Raw genomic sequence first — 21,565 nt, forward strand, 5'->3', positions numbered from 1 at the left:
CGTTAGTGTGGTCAGTTTTATGTTTTTGAATTGTGTGAGACCTTTTTGAGTGTATGAATGGGGGAATATGCCACATACCCCTTTGTTGAAACTTGTAGGACATTTCAGACAGGGTTTCCTGGGGGGGGGGAGTCAAAGTGCTTTAGCACAAGGAGGGTGAAGCTTTGCCTTCCCCACCCCCAAAGTTGCTGGACTCTTAACTCGCATCGTTCCTGACCACTGCCTATGCTATCTGCAGCTGTCACCCAACCCACCTCTGCGCCCTCCACCACGTGGCAAGCGAAAATTGCTTCTGATTTTATCTTTACCACTAAAATATTACCACGAGCTTTTCACTAAACACTAAGAGACCATGCAGATCCTCTCTAAGCCCCGAAATTCTGCTGCCTCCTTTGGTCTCTGTGTGAGCTTGTGTCTGTCTGTGTCACTGTGGTTATAGGGCTGGAGGTAGCAAACAGACCCACAACGCACTTCTGATCATAAAAGCGACTAAGCTAGAAGAGTCTTCAACACCTCAGGACTTCCGTTGGGAGCAGCCTTGGTGATACACTTTGTACAAGCGACTAATGGGAAAGTTGTTTGTTTGTTTTAAAAAGAACCACAATGAGCACAGCTGGAAACATGGGAGTGAATGAGGTGTAAGTAACTGATAATCTGCAACATCTTTGTCTGTACAGGCTTTGCAATTTCTGGTTCTAGAGCTGGCCTATCTAAGGTGGTGCCATCCAGGTGCTGGTGGGAGTTCAGCATCAACTAGAGGGCACCTTCTTGGCTTAGCCTTATGAGAGCTTCTCTTAACCGAATCCTCAGAAGTAATCTGCTTTCTTGCTCAGGATCTCATAGAAATGAGGGCTGTTAATTCTCCAGTTGCCCGACCTGTTTTCGTAAGCCCAGGGTTTTTGGGATTCTTTTAAAACACACCTCTTCCCCCCCCCCCAACGCACACACCAAAACAGCATTATCTGAAAGGCAATCAGCTTTGCTCTGCCTATGAAGGGAGCGAATAATAGTCTCCTTGAGGGCAGCAGTGGGCTGTCTTATCTTTCCCCCACATTTACTGTCCCAATCTGCTTCTGGTGTTGATCCTGTAAATAAGGTTTTTTTCCCCTTCTTGTTTAGGCAAACGCTGGAAGATACACCCCCACCCGTTTCTTCCTTGCGTTTCCGCTCTTGGTGGCTTTCAGCAACAGAATACAGTAGCTTCCTTTTTGTCTCCATCCCCTTTTGCTGCCAGCTGGGAGGAAGGGGATCTGTGGCCTTTGTTGCCAGCCATTGTCAAAGACTCTCTCTGTGGATCAGCCAGTGCAGAACCTTTTCCTAGAACTGCACCAGTTTCCTGAATAGGTTCACCCACAAAATCCTTGTGCACACACACAAAAAGGCCTCAGGCCTGGAGTTGCGACACTGCTTCCTTTCTAGGCTTCTGCTAAATCCTTTTTTATACATGTACCTTTTTCAGAAACTCCCCCACCACCACACCCAATTCTTCCTCACTGCACATACACTTCTTCCTGAAGCTTCCCCCCCCCCTTAACAGCTGCTGCTTCTCCCTACTTTTCATTGGAGTGTGGCAACAGAGTCCACAGCTGCTAGGGTGTGTGTGTGTGTGTGTGTGTGTGTGTGTGTGTGTGTGTGTGTGTATGTACGTACGTACGTACGTGAGTGTGTGGTCCATGTTGGTGACTGTACATGAGGTATATTTTGTACCAATTTCCTTGAAGTAGCACACTACCTGGTGTGATTGTATACAGCAATGCAAGTAGCTTTTTTTCAATAAAAATGCTGATTTTGAGGCAAAGGACCAAGTTGTTTCCAGCTTCTTTGTGCCGTGAGCGAACAATTACAGTGGTGCCTCGCTTAACGATCGCCCTGTAAGACGAAATTTTCGCTCAAAGAAAGGATTTTTCTAGCGGAAAATTCGTCTAGCGAATCACGGTTTCCCATAGGAATGCATTGAAATTCAATTAATGCGTTCCTATGGGCAAAAATAAAAAAATAATAAAAATTCAATGCTTTCCTATGGGATTCGCTAGACGAATTTTTCGTTATAAGAATAGACCCGTGGAACGAATTAAATTCGTCTAGCGAGGCACCAGTGTATTTCCTCCCAAAAGGATGGTATTGAACTGGGAAAGCAGGAGAGGCTTTAAGAACTGAGATTTGGGTGCTTCCCTGCCATGTAAGTTCATTCACTGATTCACATGGGAGTTTTCCGCAACGTCCTCTACAAAATGCTGTCCTGTATTCCCCCCCCCCCACTTAACATGGGGATAGGAAAACAGTAACCACCAGGATGGTGTTCGGATGAGGATGACAATGAACCACGCTGAGCCCACCTGGAAGCACCACTTTGTTTAATAGAGTGGGGAGAGGCATGCTGGTTGTTTTTTTAATAAAAAAAACTGCATGGGGTAGGTAGAAAGGTGTTGTTTTCCTCCCCTCTGGTAACACTGTTATTCAGGTGGGCTCATCCAGTGAAACTGATTAGCAGGAGAATAAGAAAAGGAACTGCTGCTTTCTCTTACACTGCATAGAAATTGAAACTTTTGGGCTATATTTTTAAAGTTTCAACTGTTCTGAAGTTAAAACAACAGTAAGAAATATGAAATAAAGAAAACAAACGACTTTTCATAGTACCCCTGCGTACCCCCAGAAAAAAAGCACTGTAGATAACAAGTGATTCTGAAACAGATCGACTGGAACTAATGGGCCTAAGTCTAGGGACCCAGCTGACAACTCCTCTTTCAGGGTGAGAGTGTTGGATTTGTGTGGCCATACAATGGACCTTGGAAGAACACACAGAGTGGGACATTCCCTCCCTCAGATATCAGAGATGTAGCTAGTTCACTTTCCTTCAGAGGGGCTGCTACTCTGCTTTCTGTCCATGAATCCCCTCCCTCCTAATTATGTGACAGGTGTGCATTTTGCCTTCAGTGGGGTGCCTCATTTGGAGCCAAGCAGGCAGTCATTTACAAACTCTTGCAAAGAGCAAGAGGATCTACCAGGGCTGGTGTCCAGAATTCTAAAGGTGAGACACAATCCTTGGAAGTTTGTAAGCAGAGGTTGGATGGCCTATGAATAAGGGCAAAGAACAAATAAACTCACAATCTCTGCAAAGAGTTAAGATTTATTCATTTATTCAGAATCTGGGTTGGTTGGTTGGTTTTGGTTCTTGGACAAATTGAAGCGACTGGTTCCCAAGTAGTTTCTATTTCTCGTCCAAGGTGGTGATTGTGTCTGGCAGGCTCCTGTAGGCGACACTCCAGAAATTCACGAAAGGAGTTCTCAGGCCTTGCTTCGCTGACTCGTAGTTGATGTCCTTGTTGATCTCCAGGTAGTAGCCGTGCTGATTATCATAAGGCACCCACCCAATGGGGACATCCGATTCCCCTTTGTTGGGGTCACTAGGAAAGGGTGGAGAATACAAACACAGACTCAGTGGAAGGTTTGTGCCTGGCACAGCACCAGCTTAAGTAATGTTAAGTCACTAAGCATCTCATAAGCTGAGGCAGGGAGGGCTGTAACTCAGCGGTAGAGCCTTGCATGCAGAAGGTTCCTGGTTCAAACCTCAATGGCATTTTTGCTGATAGTTATAGCTCAACAATTCAGGAGGTCACCAGGTTGTCTATCTCTGCACCAGGCAGTAGGGCTGGGTGATACCTCAATATATTGTCCAGAACGGGTTAAAGGTAAAGGGGCCCCTGACCATCAGGTTCAGTCTTGTCCGACTGGGGTTGCGGCGCCCATCTCGCTCTATAGGCCGAGGGAGCCGACGTTTGTCCGCAGACAGCTTCCAGGTCATGTGGCCAGCATGACAAAGCTGCTTCTGGCGAACGAGAACAGCGCACGGAAACGCCGTTTACCTTCCCGCTGGAGCGGTCCCTATTTATCTACTTGCACTTTGATGTGCTTTCAAACTGCTAGGTTGGCAGGAGCTGGGACCGAGCAACAGGAGCTCACCCTGTTGCAGGGATTCGAACCGCCGACCTTCTGATCAGCAAGCCCTAGACTCTGTGGTTTAACCCACAGCGCCACCTGGGTCCAGAACGGGTTATTACCAGCTAAACATTGCAATCTACTACACTGTCTGAAATAAGGATGGAACTATACAGAGGTGAACAGGACAAGGTCCTAGGAACTGCTAATACAGTCATACCTGTCCAGTATACCTGAAGGAGCGTCTCCACCCCCATCGTTCTGCCCGGACACTGAGGTCCAGTACCGAGGGCCTTCTGGCGGTTCCCTCATTGCGAGAAGCCAAGTTGCAGGGAACCAGGCAGAGGGCCTTCTCGGTGGTGGCGCCCGCCCTGTGGAACGCCCTCCCATCAGATGTCAAAGAGAAAAACAGCTACCAGATTTTTAGAAGACATCTGAAGGCAGCCCTGTTTAAGGAGGCTTTTAATGTTTAATAGATTATTTTATTTCATTTTTCTGTTGGAAGCTGCCCAGAGTGGCTGGGGAAACCCAGCCAGATGGGCGGGGTATAAATAAATAAATTATTATTATTATTATTATTTATTATTATTATTTCAGTATGTAGACAATACTGAACTAAATGGCCCAAAAGTATGATAATGGTATAAGGCAGCTTCCTGTGTTCCAAATCTAGAACAGAGGCTGCCAACATGGTGTAGTTGTTAAACTACAACTTCCATCAGCCCCGGCCATGGTTGGCCAGTGGTGAGGGAGGATGGGAGCGGTATCTTGAGGGCACCATATTATTGACTATCCTTGATTCAGACAAACAGGGACAAAGGCGTCCGAAGTATGGGAAATGGTCCTTATGTAGAGAAGGCTGAAGGGACTAGGTCTGTTCAGCCTGGAGAAAAAGAGACTCGGGACATGATGCCACTTAAAACCCAAGAGCCTGACTTCTGGATCAGAGCAAAAAGGGCCCAGCATCCTGCTTCCACTGTAGCCACTGCAGGTGTCTCAATGGGAAACCCTACAAGCAGCCCCCGAACACAACAGCACTTTCCAGTGGCTCCCCATTGTCTGGTATTGAGAGGTAGACTGCCCCAGGCTTGGAGGTTCCGCTGTTGCAACAGACCGCCATAAGAAAAGCCTTGCAGTTGGTTAAAGGGGGCCCATCTAGTCCAGCACCCTGTTCTCACACCAATCAACCAGATGAGAAGCCCCTATGAGAAGCCCCCCCTGCAGAACTTGAGTGCAACAGCAACACATGTGCGCTCTGCTGCAACGGGCGTTTCAGCCACAACTTTTCAAATACCCGAAGGGCTGTCATACAAAAGAGGGCAAAGACTGTTCTTTTTTTCCTGCCACCTGAGGATAGAACCAGTTTAAACGGGCTTGTTGCAGGAGGAGAGATTTGGGTTGAAGATAGAAACAGTTCAGCAATGAGGTCCGTTGCACAGAGTGGTCTGACCTCAGCAATTTGCAGGTGGTTCGCAGTGAGGAGAAATAATAGGGTTTTAAAGGACTACCGTCTCGTGTTTAGGGGTTTGGGAGAAGGACATTGGCAACAAAGTCGAGCAGGCCTTACCCTGTTCTGGCAAAGTTTGTCCAGTAAGCTATCATGGCCTTAGAAACCTTTCTGTGCTGAGCTTTGTAGCCCAAAGGAGTGGCAAAAGGTTTCCCAAAGACATACTGAAGGTCATCAGCGTGGTCTGCACCAACCCAGCTGGGGTAGACAGGCATTCGCGATTCCTGGGAGAACAGGTAGCTGTAAGTCTTGGCACTCCTAAAATGAGGGGGTAGAGGGAGAGAGAGACATGGTGAGTAAGGAAAGGAACAGCAAAATCCACTGGGACTCAAACTCCCCTCCCAACATTCTTACTGGACATATTTTATATTATTTTAGCTTTCTATATTTTATCTGTCTTGTTTTAATTTGTGTAAGCTGCCTTGGGTCTGGATAAAAGGCAGGATATAAATAAATATAATACAAATAATAAGTCTTGCCCATTGCTTTAAGTGGGTCTCCTCCAAATAGGACTAGTAAGCAACACAATCTTCTTCGGTTTTGTAGTCAATGTTAATTCTGCTCAGGATTAACCCACTGAAATTAATATCCATGACTAACTTATATGTCCAGTAATTAAAACGGGTCTACTCATTAGGAGGACTGACACCCTTAATAGTCATATTGCTAAATGGAGGTCAAAATTAAAATATACAATAAAATAGCCCCGTTAAAAACATTAAAATATTCAACACTTGTGGTTAACTTGTTTAAACAGCATAGCAATTAAAACAGGAGACTTGGGGTCAATAAATTAAGGGGACTGCAAAGAGGCACATCTTTAAAAGATGACAGAACACCAGTGTAGATGGTGCCTCTTGTACATCAGCAGGGACAGCAGTCCATAACACTAGTGCCAGTAGAGGAAAAGGTAATCTCTGCCTTACCACAAGCTAATAATAATTGGGCCTTGGAAAAACTAATGTTATTAATTTATTTCTTATGCTGCAACCATCTTACTGAGTTGCCCCAGCCACTCTGGGCGGCTTCTAAAAAAACACAGAGGGAACACATAACAATGGTTAGAGAAATAGATGGTAAAGTAAGAGTTTGTTTGTATTGTTTTTGTTTTGTTTGTTGTTGTAGTGTATTATTTTTGTTGTTGTAACTGTTGATATAAAATGAATTTTTAAAAAAGGGGGGGGGGACACAGAGAGAATCTGGGTTTCTGAAACAGGACTGCCTTTATATGTCTATGGAAAGTTATACAGCTATTTTAACTCTTTGACATCTGCCGGGAGAGTGTTCCATGGGGTGGGCGCCATTGCTGATAAGGCCCTCCGCCTGGTTCCCTGTCACTTCACTTTTCACAGTGAAGGAACTACCAGAAGACCCTTGGAGCTGGACCTCAGTGTCCAGGCTGAACAATGGGGGCGGAGGGTTTCATTTGTTGATCTTAATACGCTTTCCGGGAAATGAAGAGGAAGTCTGCCTTTCAGAAAACTGAAGTTGTTATGCCACCCAGAAAAAGCAGTTTACATAAAGCAATGTAAAATAATTCTTCAGAAAACAAAACTTTGTTTTTACAGTGTAAGTTGGTTTGAGGCACTTTAGTGGGAGGGAAAGCGACAAATAAATATAATAAATAAATACTGATCATAGAATTGCAGAGTTGGAAGGGGCCTTGACGACCATCTAGTCCAGGCATCCACAAACATCGGCCCTCCAGATGTTTTGGACTACAATTCCCATCATCCCTGACCACTGGTCCTATTAGCTAGGGATCATGGGAGTTGTAGGCCAAAACATCTAGAGGGCCGCAGTTTGGGGGGTGCCTGATCTAGTCCAACTCCCTGCAATGCAGGAATATGCAGCTGTGGCCATACAGGGATCGAACCTGCAAGCTTGGTGTTATCAGCACCATGCTCTAACCACTGAGCTAAAAAACATGCTGACATAAGAAAATGTTATCCAGATATAGGCAAAAATCCACCATTGTAAGAACAAATATATGTATTAAAATTACATGTCTGCCTAAACAAAAGTTTTGAGCAGGCATTGAAAACCATACTTCGAATGGGTCTGCCTAATATCAACAGGCAGGGAGTTCCAGTGAGTAGGTGCTGCCCCACTTAAGGATCGATTCTTTGCAAGTGCAGAAGAACCCCACTAAAAAAGACACAGGAGGACACAGGATGGAAATACAGTGGCACCTTGGTTTAAGAACAGCTTAGTTTATGAACAACTTGGATTAAGAACGCTGCAAACCCGGTGTTTTGGTTTGTGAACTTTGCCTCGGAATGAGAACATGTTTTGCTTCCTGTTGAGTGGGTTCCATTGAGTCCCCCGCTGCTATGGGAAAGCATGCCTTGGTTTAAGAATGCTTTGGTTTAAGAACGGACTTCCGGAACGGATTAAGTTGGTAAACCAAAGTACCACTGCAAGCAGAGATACTGGCTAACCAGCAAGTCCCTCTCTCTCTGAAACCCTAGCTACCACCTCATTCCACCCTCTAGAGACACTCACTTGGCATTTTGGTAATGGAGACCAAGTGTCTGCTGGGTAGGCACCAGAAATATGTAGTCTGTCTCCAGGTCTATTACAGATCTTTTCATGACTTCCTGGTTTGTGTTGTCAGTCCACACCTGGGTGTAGAGGGAGAAGGTTTCATTGGCTCCTTCCACCCCCTTCTCCACAGTCAGGCCCTGGGCCACACGGTACAGGTCATCTCTGCAGAGAGGAACAAAAGCATCAAGCAGCACGTCAGGCAAGTTTGTTCTGTATCCTGGTAGGATGCAGTTAAAAAAAACACACCTTTTATCTATTAATTGCAGTGACAAGCAAAACAGAAATTTTCAAATTCTTATAGCAAAATATTTTAGCTTCCACCTTTATCAACTTCTCAAAACTGTTGAGAGCATCTTTCAAGGTGGCTATCCTAGAATTTTGAGGGTGGACTGCTCGGGGGGGGGGGACTACATTTGCTGAAGCTGAGCAAAGGCTGGCACAATCCTCCGGGTTGAGGCCATGCGGTGTTTGTGTGCCCATCCAAAAGTTCTCCCTTTCTGCTAATGTTGGATCTATTCCAACATAAAACCTGAGGTTTTCAGAATTAAAGGGTTCAGCCACTCTTTTTGGTCAAAACCACCAATTTATGGTTTCTAAAACATGTGTGTATCAGTAGTTTTACCTACATACTAGATATGGAAACAACACCCCCCCCCCCATTTTTTGCATTCAGTGATATAAATTAGGAAATTAGGAGCAAAGGTCTTCCCCACCTCTGTCTTATGCCACAGGACAAGGCTGTCCTCTCCTCCACCCACATATAATCAGGTTCTGCTCCCCCACCCCACCCCTTACGCTGTGATCTTCACTAGTGGGCGGTTGAGAGCAGGCATGTCAATTGAAGCAAAGAAGTGCCCGTCCATGTTGTTCACCCCTGCGATGTAGTCAATGTCAGCGGCATTGCCAAAGAGATTTTCTGGGCTATCTGGGAGGAAATCTCCATCAACCACGGGGGAGAAGGCAAGGTAATGGACGAGAGGATCTGCAGGGGGAGGAGAGAACCAATTGGACTGTTTAGGATAGGAAAGGGACGCCCTGCATCCTGCAGGAGGGATGTCATATGCTATACTTCAGCATAGCTACTGAACTGCAAATTTCTAGTCCTCATGGTATATAGGATATGGTGGTAAACAGAAAATGATATACAGCGGTGCCTCACTATACAAATTTAATTCGTTCTGTGAGTCAATTCGTTTTGTGAAAAATTCGCTAACGAATCCCATAGGAATGCATTGAAATTTTTTATTATTATTTTTGCCCATAGGAACGCATTAATTGAATTTCAATGCATTCCTATGGGAAACTGCGATTCGCTAGACGAATTTTTCACAAAACGAATTCGTCTAGCGAGGCAACCTCCACTCGAAAAAACTCTTCGTTAAGCGAAAAATTCATCTTACAGGGCATTCGTCTAGCGAGGCACCACTGTATAGGTGACTGGGCTTACGTTCCAGGGATCATGCCTGAAGTCAAAACAGTGGTACCTCGGGTTAAGAACTTAATTCGTTCTGGAAATCGCCGCTGCATGATTTCTGTTCTCATCCTGAAGCAAAGTTCTTAACCCGAGGTACTATTTCTGGGTTAGAGGAGTCTGTAACCTGAAGCGTTTGTAACCTGAAGTATCTGCAACCTGAGGTACCAGTGTATAGTCAAAATGCATTGGGTTTAATGGCGGGTGGGATTGCCAAAGTTATTTCTCCTGGACCCCCACCCTCACTTCCCACCACCTGTTAATTAAAAATAAATAAATAATGCCAAGCACATGAAGCTAAATGTGCACAAGTAAAATGTAAGTTAACTGTATATAACTATCAGAATACCCATTGCAGGGAATCACGAGTTGGGAGAGAGCTGTTATGCTCAGATCCTGCTTGTGGGCTTCCTAGAAATGGCATCTAGGTTGGCCACTGTGAATTCCTCCAAAGGGCCTTGTTGTAAGAGCAAATCTTACACTTTGGGATGGCAATTAATACTCTGCCTGTAGCGCTCACCTTCTTCCTTTTATTATTTAATAGTAATTCCTATGTTGAGGGACCCAGGTGGCACTGTGGTTAAACCACTGAGCCTAGGGCTTGCTGATCAGAAGGTCGGTGGTTCGAATCCCTGGGACGGGGTGAGCTCCCATTGCTTGGTCCCTGCTCCTGCCAACCTAACAGTTCAAAAAGACGCCCAAGTGCAAGTTGATAAATAGGAACCGCTACAGCGGGAAGGTAAACAGCGTTTCCGTGTGCTGCTCTGGTTCGCCAGAAGCGGCTTTGTCATGCTGGCCACATGACCTGGAAGCTATACGCCGGCTCCCTCAGCCAATAATGCAAGATGAGCGTGCAACCCCAGAGTCGGTCATGACTGGACCTAATGGTCAGGGGTCCCTTTACCTTTAATTCCAATGTTGAGCATGCTAGGTGACCTCCCAGATCCTTTCCACTTTTCAAATCCTATGTGCTATCTGTGCGTTTTTGTGTGTGTGATGCAGAACTGGCCTTGTTACAGGCGCCACATGACGTTCATTCCATATTTGTCAAAAATCGATCTTAAAACATGGAAAAAAAACCGCACTATGGAACTCCCTGCCCCTTGACAGCAGGCTGGCGCCTTCGCTGTACCATTTCCAGCACCTGCCAAAAACATTTTTGCTTTGACAAACCTATCCACAGACACGTAGCGTGTTGGAATGTGTCTTAATCCGGTTTTTAGCTTATCATTGGTTTTAATTATTTGCTGAAGGCTTTTAATTGTTGCTTTTAACAGGGTTTATTTTTTAAGGATAATGTCATATATTTATTCTTTTCATAAACTACTTTAAAAGTTTTGCGATATATAAAGATTTTACAAAATAAATAAATAGCATTAATTTTAAAAAGACACTTCTGTTTAGCTTTCCGGAGTCTCTGGAAAGACTGTTGCTCCTCACAGTTTACAGTGAGACCCATTCCCAGACCCACCTCACCACTTGAAGTACAACTTACAGCGCAGATTAAGCACGTCTAGGTGGTAAGCAAGAGTCAGGGCTTTGGGATCGGTGACCCGGAGGCAGTTCGCTAGGGTTGTGGTGTTGTCTGTTGGGCAGCCAACTTTCTGAGCTACCTGCAGGAAGAGTCAGAGGAGAAATTCAGGCCAGTTCATGTTCAAACGAGACCACCTCCCAATGGGCATTTTCCAAAAATCATATACAGTGGTACCTTGGTTTAAGTACACAATTGGTTCCGGGAATCTGTACTTATCCTGAAGCATACTTAACCTGAAGCGAACTTTCCCATTGAAAGTAATGGAAAGTGGATTAATCCGTTCCAGACGGTCCGCGGAGTACTTAAACTGAAGCGCACTTAACCTAAAGTGAACTTTCCCATTAAAAGTAATGCAAAGTGGATTAATCCGTTCCAGAAGGGTCTGTGGAGTACTCAACCTGAAGCGTACTTAACCCGAAGTATGAGTGTAATTGGTCCTGGAAGTCCGTACTTAATCTGAAGTGTACTTAACCTGAAGCAAACGTTCCCATTGAAAGTAATGGAAAGTGGATTAATCCGTTCCAGACGGGTCCGCTGAGTACTTAAACTGAAAGTACTCAAACCAAAACATACTTAAACCGAGGTATGACTGTACCTCACGAGCCAAAGAACACAGCCTATCCCTTCAAAATCCATAATTCTTACATACAACATGCAAAGAGTGCTGTGCAAAGGTTTAACTGTTCTATTGGTGACTCCTACACAACTGAAGATAGCACAACACTGGAAGCATCGGTCCCCTTTTACCATCCAAGCCTAGGGAAGTAAAGCATGGAATCGGGCACTGCCTGAGAAAAGAACAAGAGCACAACAAGCAGGCCAGGTGTGTAAAATCTAAATATTATTTCTCAGTCACCTGGTACCTTTTCATTGAGTTCATCTTATGTTAGGAAAGCGAACATCTCCCTCCAGGTTCACAATGCTCATGATGGGGAGATACGATTCCCAAGGATTTTTGTTCCCCTGGCATACGGTAGTTGTTTTGTACACTTGTCTCTGCTTTGTTATCAGTTCACACCATCATAAAAAGTACTCCATTTTATCTATAATTTTTCAGAATTCAGTGCATCATAATTTCTTGTTTTTTTTATTGTGGATGCAGTTCTTGTGTTACTCCGGAATTATTGTTTTTTTATAATAATAAAAAACACATTTTGAAAAAAGAAAGAAAATTCTCCAATTTGACACTGCATTACCTTGGTAGCCCAGTAGAGGGGGTCCTTCTGAATGGCCCAAGAGCAGAGGCCGACTCCACTCTGGCTGATAGCCCGCTTGATCAATCCTTTGTTGTAGGGCGACAGCATCTACAGTGCAAGAGAAGGGACAGAAGACAGACATTTGAGATCATAGGAAGATGCTTTATCTCGAGTCAGACAACTGGTCTGTCGTGAAGCTCGGCAGAAGACAAAAAAATAAAGCTCAGAAGGTGGTACTTGGTACGACTCGACAACCGAATCTTTCGACTTACGAATGGGGGTAATGGCTGCATGCTTACAAATGTCTCAACATCCCAAAAAAAACTGCGGTGGTTTTAGATAGGGATTTTTCGACTTACGAATTTTTAGATAGGGTTGCTTTGACTTACGAATTTTTCCGTTTTCAATGCATTCCTATGGGAAATCACGTTTCCAATGGCGTTTTTCGACTTACGAATTTTTCGACTTACGAAGGTGCCTTCAGAACGGATTAAATTCGTAAGTTGAGGCACCACTGTACTGTAATAGGATTCTAGTCCTCAAAGTTCAGAATAAAGGGGTGCTCTATACCGCTGAGCTACTACAGCTTTCCCCCAAACTGCCGTTTCCCAGCAGACCCTCTCAGTCTCTTGCTCCTCCCAGCATTCCATGCTGCCACTCATTCTTCCAGTAGCTCTTCCGCCACAATAACAAAAGACACCTTGTGACTCAACTCCTGAACCAATCAAGAGCCCCACACCTAGGAAAAATTAAAATTAAAGTAAAGTAAACCCTTAACAAAAAAAATAGAAAGAAAGAACCCCACACCTGTAAGGAGACACTGACGGCCCCAGCAGACTCTCCAAAGATTGTGATGTTGTCGGGGTCCCCTCCAAAGTTCTTTATGTTTCTCTTGACCCAGGCAATGGCCATGTGCTGGTCTTTGAGGCCATAGTTACCTGAAAGAAAAGAGCCGGAGTCATACACACATACACCCTTGGCAGTAAGCCTGCAGGCCTGTTGTCAAGCAGAAAAGTGGGACATAAGTATTTCAGTTAAATAAATACTCAGCTGGGGCATTTCTGAGCCAGACCACTGTGAGGCCAGACCGGGAAAAGCAACTCAAAGAACCTTTAGCATTAAAAAAACACCGTAAGATTTTGTAGACTAGATGTATTGTGTGTGATTCTCAGTTGTCAGGTACATATACACATGTAGGTGTAGATCAGGGATGGGGAACCAGCAGCGCTCCAGATGTTTTTGGACTCCAACTCCCATCAACCTCAGCCAGCATGGCCAGCGTCCAGAGGAATGATGGAGCTGAAGTCCAGCAGCCTACAAAGAGTCACAGGTTCCCAACTCCTAATGCAAAGATTGGAGGGAAACAGCAAAACAAACTTTAACTTATGCAAAAGGACTGCAGCTGCAGGGGGTTGGGGGAGAAATACACCCCCCAAAAAGAAAGGTCTTACCTGGAAGGCTAGCATCTCCTGTGCTGAGGAAACCCAGGGGCCCAAGGCGGTAGTTGAGCGTCACCACAATGACCTTTCCGCGGGTGGCAATCTCCTCCCCATCGTAGAGGTAGTTGTTCAGGAAGTTGGGTCCCTGGCCGCCACCCCAGAGAAAGGCTCCCCCATAAATCCAAACCATCACCGGCAAGTTGGTGGAGACTGAAGCAGAAAGGGGAAAGGATGAAGAAGAAGAGGCGTGAGCCAGCAGGAAGCCAAGACTCAAAGATCTTTGCCTAAATATCCATTGATGACTGATGGGGGCACAACATTTAAAGCAGGAGTGCCGGAGTGTTGTTTTTTTTAACCCAAGGGCCACATTCTTTTCTGGGTAATCTCCTGGGAGCCACATGCCAGTGGTGGACAGGGCCAACGGCAAAAGTGGACAAAGCAACCAATGTAAATGTTAGCTTTTCTATGGCAGGACTAGTTTCTGCACACGGTCACACACTGTTCTCTGTTCCCTAACCAGGAAAGCAAGAGGCATTATCAGAGGGTGCAAGGCAGGGTTGGTGAGGGGTGTAACTGCAGAGTTTCGCCATGGCCAGACGGAGGGGGCTGGAAGGCTGAGGCCCCCCCTCCCACCCCAGTTTAAAGGATACAATGCCTCCATGAGGATTCCCAAATATGCCACTCATCCTCTGGATAAGTGGAGAGTGGGGAATGATATACCGATTTTGGTGTGGCAAGAAATCACATGACCCCCCCACCAGCTCTCATGCAAGCTGTTGTTAACGGAGGCAGGATCGTGAAATCTGGAAGCCCCCAGTCATGAACCGGCACATGGATGGTGGATACAGATTCAGTCGTTCTGACTCAAGGAATGAGGCAGCTGTATCCATGATCGAGCAGTCCTTTTTAGGACCCACTCTGCTCACCCCGAGAAGGGGGAGGGGCTAGAAAAGGTGCCCTAAACATAGTCTGCCTCCCTTTTCCCCTGACTGGATTACCGCGCCCAGTGCGGTCACCACCTAGCGGTCGTAAAAGACAACTGACGCGAGGGAGAAACGTGCTAAGAGGAAGGCACGCTTGGCAAATCCACACCGTGATCAACTCCCGCCTGGGAACCAATGTCCCCACTGTGGAAGGACGTGTGGATCCAGAATTGGTGCCTCCACGGTCACTTACGGACCCATTGTTAAAACCGTGTTCATGGAAGAAGACAATCTTACTCGGCTACGAGTGATCGCCAAAGAAGAAGAAGCAGAAGAAGAAGCTGTTGTTGTGACCCAGTGCAATGAAAGTCAGAAACAGCATCTCTCCCTCCCACAAATTAACACATGCCACTGCACAGTGAGGAAGACATCTGCACAAGACCCCATGCTCTGCCCCAGCTATCAGCCAAAGAACATCGGAAGAGCCCTGCTGGATCAGAGCAGTGGCCCACCTAGTCCAGCATCCTGTTCTCCCAGTGGGAAGCCAGCAAGCAGCACCTGAGCCCAAGAGCACTCTCCTCTCCTGTGGTTTCCAGAAACTGGCATTCAGAAGCATTGCTGCCTCCAACCATGGAAAGAGAGCATAGCCATCAAGGCTAGTAGCCATGAACAACCTTCTCCCCTTTGCATTTGTCTAATCCTCTTCGAAAGCCATCTAGGTTGGTGGCCATCACTGCCTCCTGTGGGAGTGAGTTCCATAGTTTAACTATGTGCTGTGTGAAGAAGGACTTTTTCTCTGCCCTGAATCTTCCAACATTCAGCTTCTAGTGTTACAAGAGAAGATTGGGGGGGGGGAATTGTCCACTTTCTCAATGCCAGGTGTAATTTTATAAACACCTATCATGTCACTTCCCACTCATCTTTCCTCGAAATCAGTGTTTCCCAAACTTGGGTCTCCAGCTGCTTTTGGGCTACAATTCCCACCATCCCTGACCACTGGGTCTTGCTAGCTAGGGGCGATGGGAGTTGTAGTCCAGAAACAGCTGAAGACCCAAGCTTGGGAAACACTGCTCTAAACTTAAAAGCCTCAAATGCTACAAACTTTTCCTCATAGGGGAGTCGTTTGATCATTCTGGCTGCTCTTTTCTGAACCTTTTCCAACTCTACAATATATTTTCTAAAGGACACCGACCTTCTTTTTTCCCTTGGGGGACCCAGATGTTGAGATAAAGACAATCTTCGGTGCCGCGCACATCTGTCTGGGTGAGTGTGGACTGCATGCAACGCTTCTTATACTCCTTGGCCTGCAGGGTGCCTGAGAGAGAAATTGATGAACACACATACAGGACTGTCAGCTTGGCATCCAGAAGGAAGCTTGTTTTGTTTTATATTTTCTAATAGTTCCAGTTGAGACACACACACACACACACACACACACACACACACACACAGAGAGAGAGAGAGAGAGAGAGAGAGAGAGAGAGAGAGAGGGAGGGAGAAACGCAAAATCACAATACAGCAAAAGAAATATCAAAACAAAATTGGGGGAATAACACAGAGAGAGGTACCGTGTTTCCCCCTTTTTAAGACGTAGTCATAATATAAGCCATGGCAGGATTTGAAAGCTTTTGTAAAATTTAAGCCATACCCTGAAAATAAGCCATGCCGCCGCCTGCCAGCGCTGGGCATGGGAGAGAGCAGGAGACTGATCAGCCACTGCGGCATCGCGCTGCCAGAGACTCGCAGCCACTGAGGAGCTCGCGGCACTGGGGCTTGAGGGCGGCTCTCGCCTTGCCGCCCTTTCTCCCGCTCCCGGGGGAGACGCGGCTTCCATCCCCCGTTGCCAAGGAAATGGCCCAGGGGAGAGACGCCAGAGCGGAGGTGCCGCCCGGCTGTTGCCACCGCCGAAAACGGCAATGCTTAGGGCCGCCTCCTCCTCGCGCGAGATGAAGTAAGGCCCCTCGAGCGGTCCAGGGCTCGCTTCCGAATGCGCAGGGATAGGGCTGCGCCATTAAACTGCTTGCAAACTCCTTGGAAAAAAGAAACGTGTCCTGCAGAGCCCAGATCAAGGAGGTGGCCTGCGGGGTTGTCGCCGCTCAGCACCGCGCAGAGCGCCGGATTAAGGAGCCGGTCTGCAGAGTCGGCGCCCAGCAGCGCGGCGCTGGATTGGGGAGGCGGTGCTTCGTGCGGAGCTGCTGGGCACCGACCCTGCAGACCGGCTCCTCGATCCGGTGCTCTGGGCGGTGCTTCTGGGCGCCGACCCGGCAGGCCACCGGATCGAGGAGCCGGTCTGCAGGGTCGGCGCCCAGCAGCTCCGCACGAAGCACCGCCTCCCCAATCCAGCGCCGCGCTGCTGGGCACCGACTCTGCAGACCAGCTCCTTAATCCGGCGCTCTGCGCGGTGCTGAGCGGCGACAACCCCGCAGGCCACCTCCTTGATCTGGGCTCTGCAGGACACGTTTCTTTTTTCCAAGGAGTTTGCAAGCAGTTTAATGGCGCAGCCCTATCCCTGCGCATTCGGAAGCGAGCCCTGGACCGCTCGAGGGGCCTTACTTCATCTCGCGCGAGGAGGAGGCGGCCCTAAGCATTGCCGTTTTCGGCGGTGGCAACAGCCGGGCGGCCCCTCCGCTCTGGCGTCTCTCCCCTGGGCCATTTCCTTGGCAACGGGGGATGGAAGCCGTGTCTCCCCCTGGAGCGGGAGAAAGGGCGGCAAGGCGAGAGCCGCCCTCAAGCCCCAGTGCCGCGAGCTCCTCAGTGGCTGCGAGTCTCTGGCAGCGCGATGCCGCAGTGGCTGATCAGTCTCCTGCTCTCTCCGATGCCCAGTGCCAGCGCAGCTGGGCGCCAACCCGGCAGGCCGCCTCCAGCAGCAGCAACGTGGCAGAAGGAGAAGGAGGCTTGCTGCACGTCCTGAGCCCTGAGTCCGTGGGACCCAGCAGCAGCAACGTGTACAGTATTTTTTTTTTTTTAAAAAAGACACCCCCCGAAAATAAGCCATAGGCTTGTTTTCTTGGGTAAAATAAATATAAGACGGTGTCTTAAAATGTGGGAAACACGGTAGAGCCACAGGGCATGCACTCAGAAGTGTTTGACACCCTGGCAATTGTCACTTTGAGCAGTCTGTTGATGTGGTTGCTCTTAAGTCATAAGAACTTAACAACATGTATGGCAGGAATGCCGAAGAAGTGCAGCCTTTCTAGGCGAGTTCAGTATGACAATAACTAAAGAAGTTGGAGTTCTTGATTGGAGTGCACACAGAAAATATGTAGGATTGGCAAGAAGACATTGAATAATTGATAAAAATGCTCCAGGCAAATAAGACTTAGGATCAATGAACACCAATCTAGAATACTTAACCAAATTGTGGAAGCACCGTTAGTGGAACATTACATGCAACATAAACAACACACAGAAAAATACTTTTTGGTCTTTGTAATTTGGAAGCCATCTCCAGATCGCTTTCATCGCAAGAACACTGACAAACTTCTGCTACAACAAGAAACTAGATTCATCCATCTTTTCAATTCTGTTTCCCCCAGAGGTTTAAATAACTATCAGGATTTTACTCCCTTTTTGTAATTTGCTATACCCCTTACTGCAACCTTAAGATAGAATGTGTACCACTGCCTCTTTAAGTATTTATTAGAACACACCCAATCTCTATTTTATATATTACAAACTAACTCTCAGTCTTTTTCGAAACAGGGCCCTGTCCTGGTGTATAAACTTCACCTGGTGTATAAACCTCAAGAAATAAATCTATCCAAAGAGGCTTTTTGAAAAATTTGAATCATTTGAACCATTAATCCAGCACTATTTTACCTCTGTGGCCAGAGTTCTTGCCCTCCTACATATTTTCTCTATGAGTTCAGTATGACAGCATCATACACACATTTAACTCACATGATTTCAAGGCGTGCTCGTTGAAAGGGCACAAATTAAATCCAAGGAAGGATTTTGGTATTACCGGGTGCAAAATGAATTTTCAAGTTCTCCTCTACGCTCATGGGGGCAAGGCCTGCCCAGTGCCTAGCTCTGGGAGGCTTTCATGAGATCTTGTAGGGCCATCCAAGTTCCCGCAAAATATCATGCAAGAGTTCCATAGTTGGTGCAACTAATGGCAGAGAGCTTACAAAGCTCTTTTTAAGCCGGATAACCCAAGCAGGTAAAGGTAAAGGGAACCCTGACCATTAGGTCCAGTCGTGACCGACTCTGGGGTTGCACGCTCATCTCGCATTATTGGCCAAGGGAGCCGGCGTATAGGTTCCAGGTCATGTGGCCAGCATGACAAAGCCGCTTCTGGCAAACCAGAGCAGCACATGGAAACGCCATTTACCTTCCCGCTGTACCTTCCCTATTTATCTACTTGCACTTTGACGTGCTTTCGAACTGCTAGGTTGGCAGGAGCTGGGACCGAGCAACAGGAGCTCACCCCGTTGCGGGGATTCGAACTGTCAACCTTCTGATCGGCAAGCGCTAGGCTCAATGGTTTAGACCACAGCACCACCCCCATCCCGTGTGCATGGTACGATATTATTAATAAGTCTTGCTAGTCAAGGTGTCCTGACCACCTTATTGCCCCCTTTTTGTATATCAACTCTCCTCCCGTCCACCTTGGCAATCTGACATTGTCACCTTGGCAATCTGACATTCCAGGTCATGTGGCCAGCATGACAAAGCCGCTTCTGGCAAACCAGAGCAGCACATGGAAACGCCATTTACCTTCCCGCCGTACCTTCCCTATTTATCTACTTGCACTTTGACGTGCTTTCAAACTGCTAGGTTGGCAGGAGCTGGGACCGAGCAACGGGAGCTCCCCCCATCACAGGGATTCGAACTGCCGACCTTCTGATCAGCAAGCTCAGTGGTTTAACCCACAGCGCCACCTGGGTTCCATAGTTGGTGCAACTAATGGCCCTGCCCACCTCCCCGTAAGCAAAGCAGAGAGCTTACAAAGCTCTTTTTAAGCCGGATAACCCAAGCAGACTCAGCACAAAAAAGAGGCTTTAAGCTCTCTGCCTTGCTTGTGAGAGATGCCTGCTCAATACACCTTTCTTTCTCCTCCCCCCCCCCCCACTTGCTAGCTGCAGGGTGGCTACAAAGGTTTGGGTACATGAGATTTTTGTGCATGGACAGAACCCTTGAAACCAGCACAAGTTGCAATTATATTGTTTATCCTCTGATCTAAACGTCATTCTTAAGCCGGAGATTGTTATAACACCTCAATTAACAGAGCCGAATCTGTTTCTGGGACCAAACGAGATCTCAAAATTGTACGAAGTTTTTTTTAGCAACTTTTTAGTAGCAACTTTGGGTAGTGACAACTTGAGCTTGGGGAGAACGGGACAGGTCTCTCTGCAGAAATGAGACAGCTATGTTTGGCAAATCACCTCATTAGAAAAATTAACTCAGGCCCTGAATGTGGCAAAAGAGTGAAGCACACATATATGTCTGTTTTGAATTATTTTATAGAGGTCTAATTGATGACCCAAGTCCTCCTGCATTGCACCTTTTATCAAGATCTAACCCGTTCCTCATAGGAGAGTCACTCCAGGTAGGCCATATGGTTAAGCTCAGTGCTTCAAGCCATTGGTTCATCTTGCCCAACTGGCAGCAACCCTCCAGGGTTTCAGGCAGGAGTCTCTCCCAGGCGTACCTGTATATGTCACAGGAGATTGAACAGGTGACCTTCTGCATGCCAGCTCCAGGTGCTGTTTTCTCAATCTTAGCCCTACCCCACTGTAATTATGGAAGGAAAAACACAGGGGCACCTTACACGGTTCTTGTGAGGATTTCTAATATAACGATGTAAAACCATTTTCAGCATTTGGAATGTTCATAGGGGCATTGTTAGTAGTTGAAAGTGCAGACATTGTAAAAAATAAAATACATTTTAAATAAAATGTTTAAAAAAGAAAGTGCAGACATCCCCCCCCCCGCTCCCTCTTTACCTGGCCAGCCTGGGTGAGGCTGGGGGTCTTCAAGAGTCTTGGTAGGTGCAGCAAAAGGGATTCCTTTGAAGATGTCCACATAATCCCCGAAAAGGCTCAATTTTTTATTGACGCCTTCCACAAAACCTCCTTCCGTGTTCACGATGCCCAGCTAAACCAACAAAAGGGAAATAAATGTATTTGAGTTTCATGTGCCATTACTTATATAGCCAAACCAACACACACAACACACACACACACACACACACACACACACACACACACACACACACACACATTTAATTGGGGCCGGCAGGAGGAAATGGACACTTAGGCAGTGGAAACCCTCTAAAGTAGCCAAATGAAGACTGAGCATATTAGGAAGAAACAGAAAACGATCTAAGTGGGGGAGAATGGAATGGAATCATTGGGAGTCTCAAACAGAAAATGCTCCATGCAGCAACATTTTGTTGTAGACCTACTTGTATAACTCTATAAGAACACTTAAAAAAAAATTAAGCCCCTCTGATCCCATGGATTTAAGAGAATGGTTTGCAGCAGCTTGGTGGTGGTCTCTTAAGCAAATATTTTGATGCCCATGCTTACCTTTGCTGCCCCCACTGCGCCCAGGCAGAGGGCAAGGCACATTACTTCCCAGCGACCCATAGTGTGCTCCAAATGGGACTTCTTCAGTACAGGTAGGTCACTTTATACCCCAAACCTGACTCAAACCTTATCTCTGCATGTGGCAGGGAGCGGCACTATCGTCATGGAAGGTTCCATGGGGCTGCCAAATAGTTTGGTGTAAACTTCCAAGGTAAATGTGGGGTGACTGGGGGGGGGGGTAACCTTGAGACTTACCTTGACACAAGCTGAGTTCTGTCCCCATCCATTCAACAGCTGGCACTTCTCTCACATCCAACCCTTGCTGTGAGTTATAAATGAGGAGGTGAGTACAGATGAAATATTAGGATCAATCCCCACATTTATGTCTCTCAGAACGATTCAGCTGGAAACAACTAACTGAGGGAATTCTAACTTCAGCATATCCTTTTAAAGCAAACATTTAGAACCATGCCAAAAGT

The 21,565-nt window shown here is 46.7% G+C and overlaps 1 protein-coding gene across 1 annotated transcript; it reads right to left on the bottom strand.

Annotated features, from left to right (window-relative positions):
- Window positions 1-1,528: 1,528 nt before the first annotated feature.
- CEL (carboxyl ester lipase) lies at window positions 1,529-21,242 on the bottom strand. The gene is made up of 11 exons (XM_035102192.2): window positions 21,087-21,242; window positions 20,502-20,652; window positions 15,746-15,868; window positions 13,643-13,840; window positions 12,999-13,129; window positions 12,192-12,299; window positions 10,957-11,074; window positions 8,786-8,972; window positions 7,949-8,152; window positions 5,504-5,701; window positions 1,529-3,404 (listed from the first exon to the last, which is right to left on the bottom strand). Exons 1-11 carry the CDS (start codon window positions 21,144-21,146, stop codon window positions 3,209-3,211), a joined length of 1,674 nt encoding a protein of 557 aa, XP_034958083.1. The 5' UTR covers window positions 21,147-21,242; the 3' UTR covers window positions 1,529-3,208.
- Between the last annotated feature and the right edge of the window lie 323 nt (window positions 21,243-21,565).

Source organism: Zootoca vivipara, chromosome Z (genome assembly GCF_963506605.1).
Source record: "Zootoca vivipara chromosome Z, rZooViv1.1, whole genome shotgun sequence".
NCBI classification, from domain to species: Eukaryota; Metazoa; Chordata; class Lepidosauria; order Squamata; family Lacertidae; genus Zootoca; species Zootoca vivipara.

What these genes read in the sequence shown, in the direction of transcription:
- CEL (XM_035102192.2), bottom strand. Translation starts at nt 21,146, where the DNA reads ATGGGTCGCTGGGAAGTAATGTGCCTTGCCCTCTGCCTGGGCGCAGTG. An exon ending in CCGTCAGTGTCTCCTTACAG is followed by an intron (nt 12,300 to 12,998) that starts GTGTGGGGTTCT and finishes CTTGCACTGTAG; the next exon opens with ATGCTGTCGCCCTACAACAA. An exon ending in CCCTCTACTGGGCTACCAAG is followed by an intron (nt 11,075 to 12,191) that starts GTAATGCAGTGT and finishes CTCTTCCTGCAG; the next exon opens with GTAGCTCAGAAAGTTGGCTG.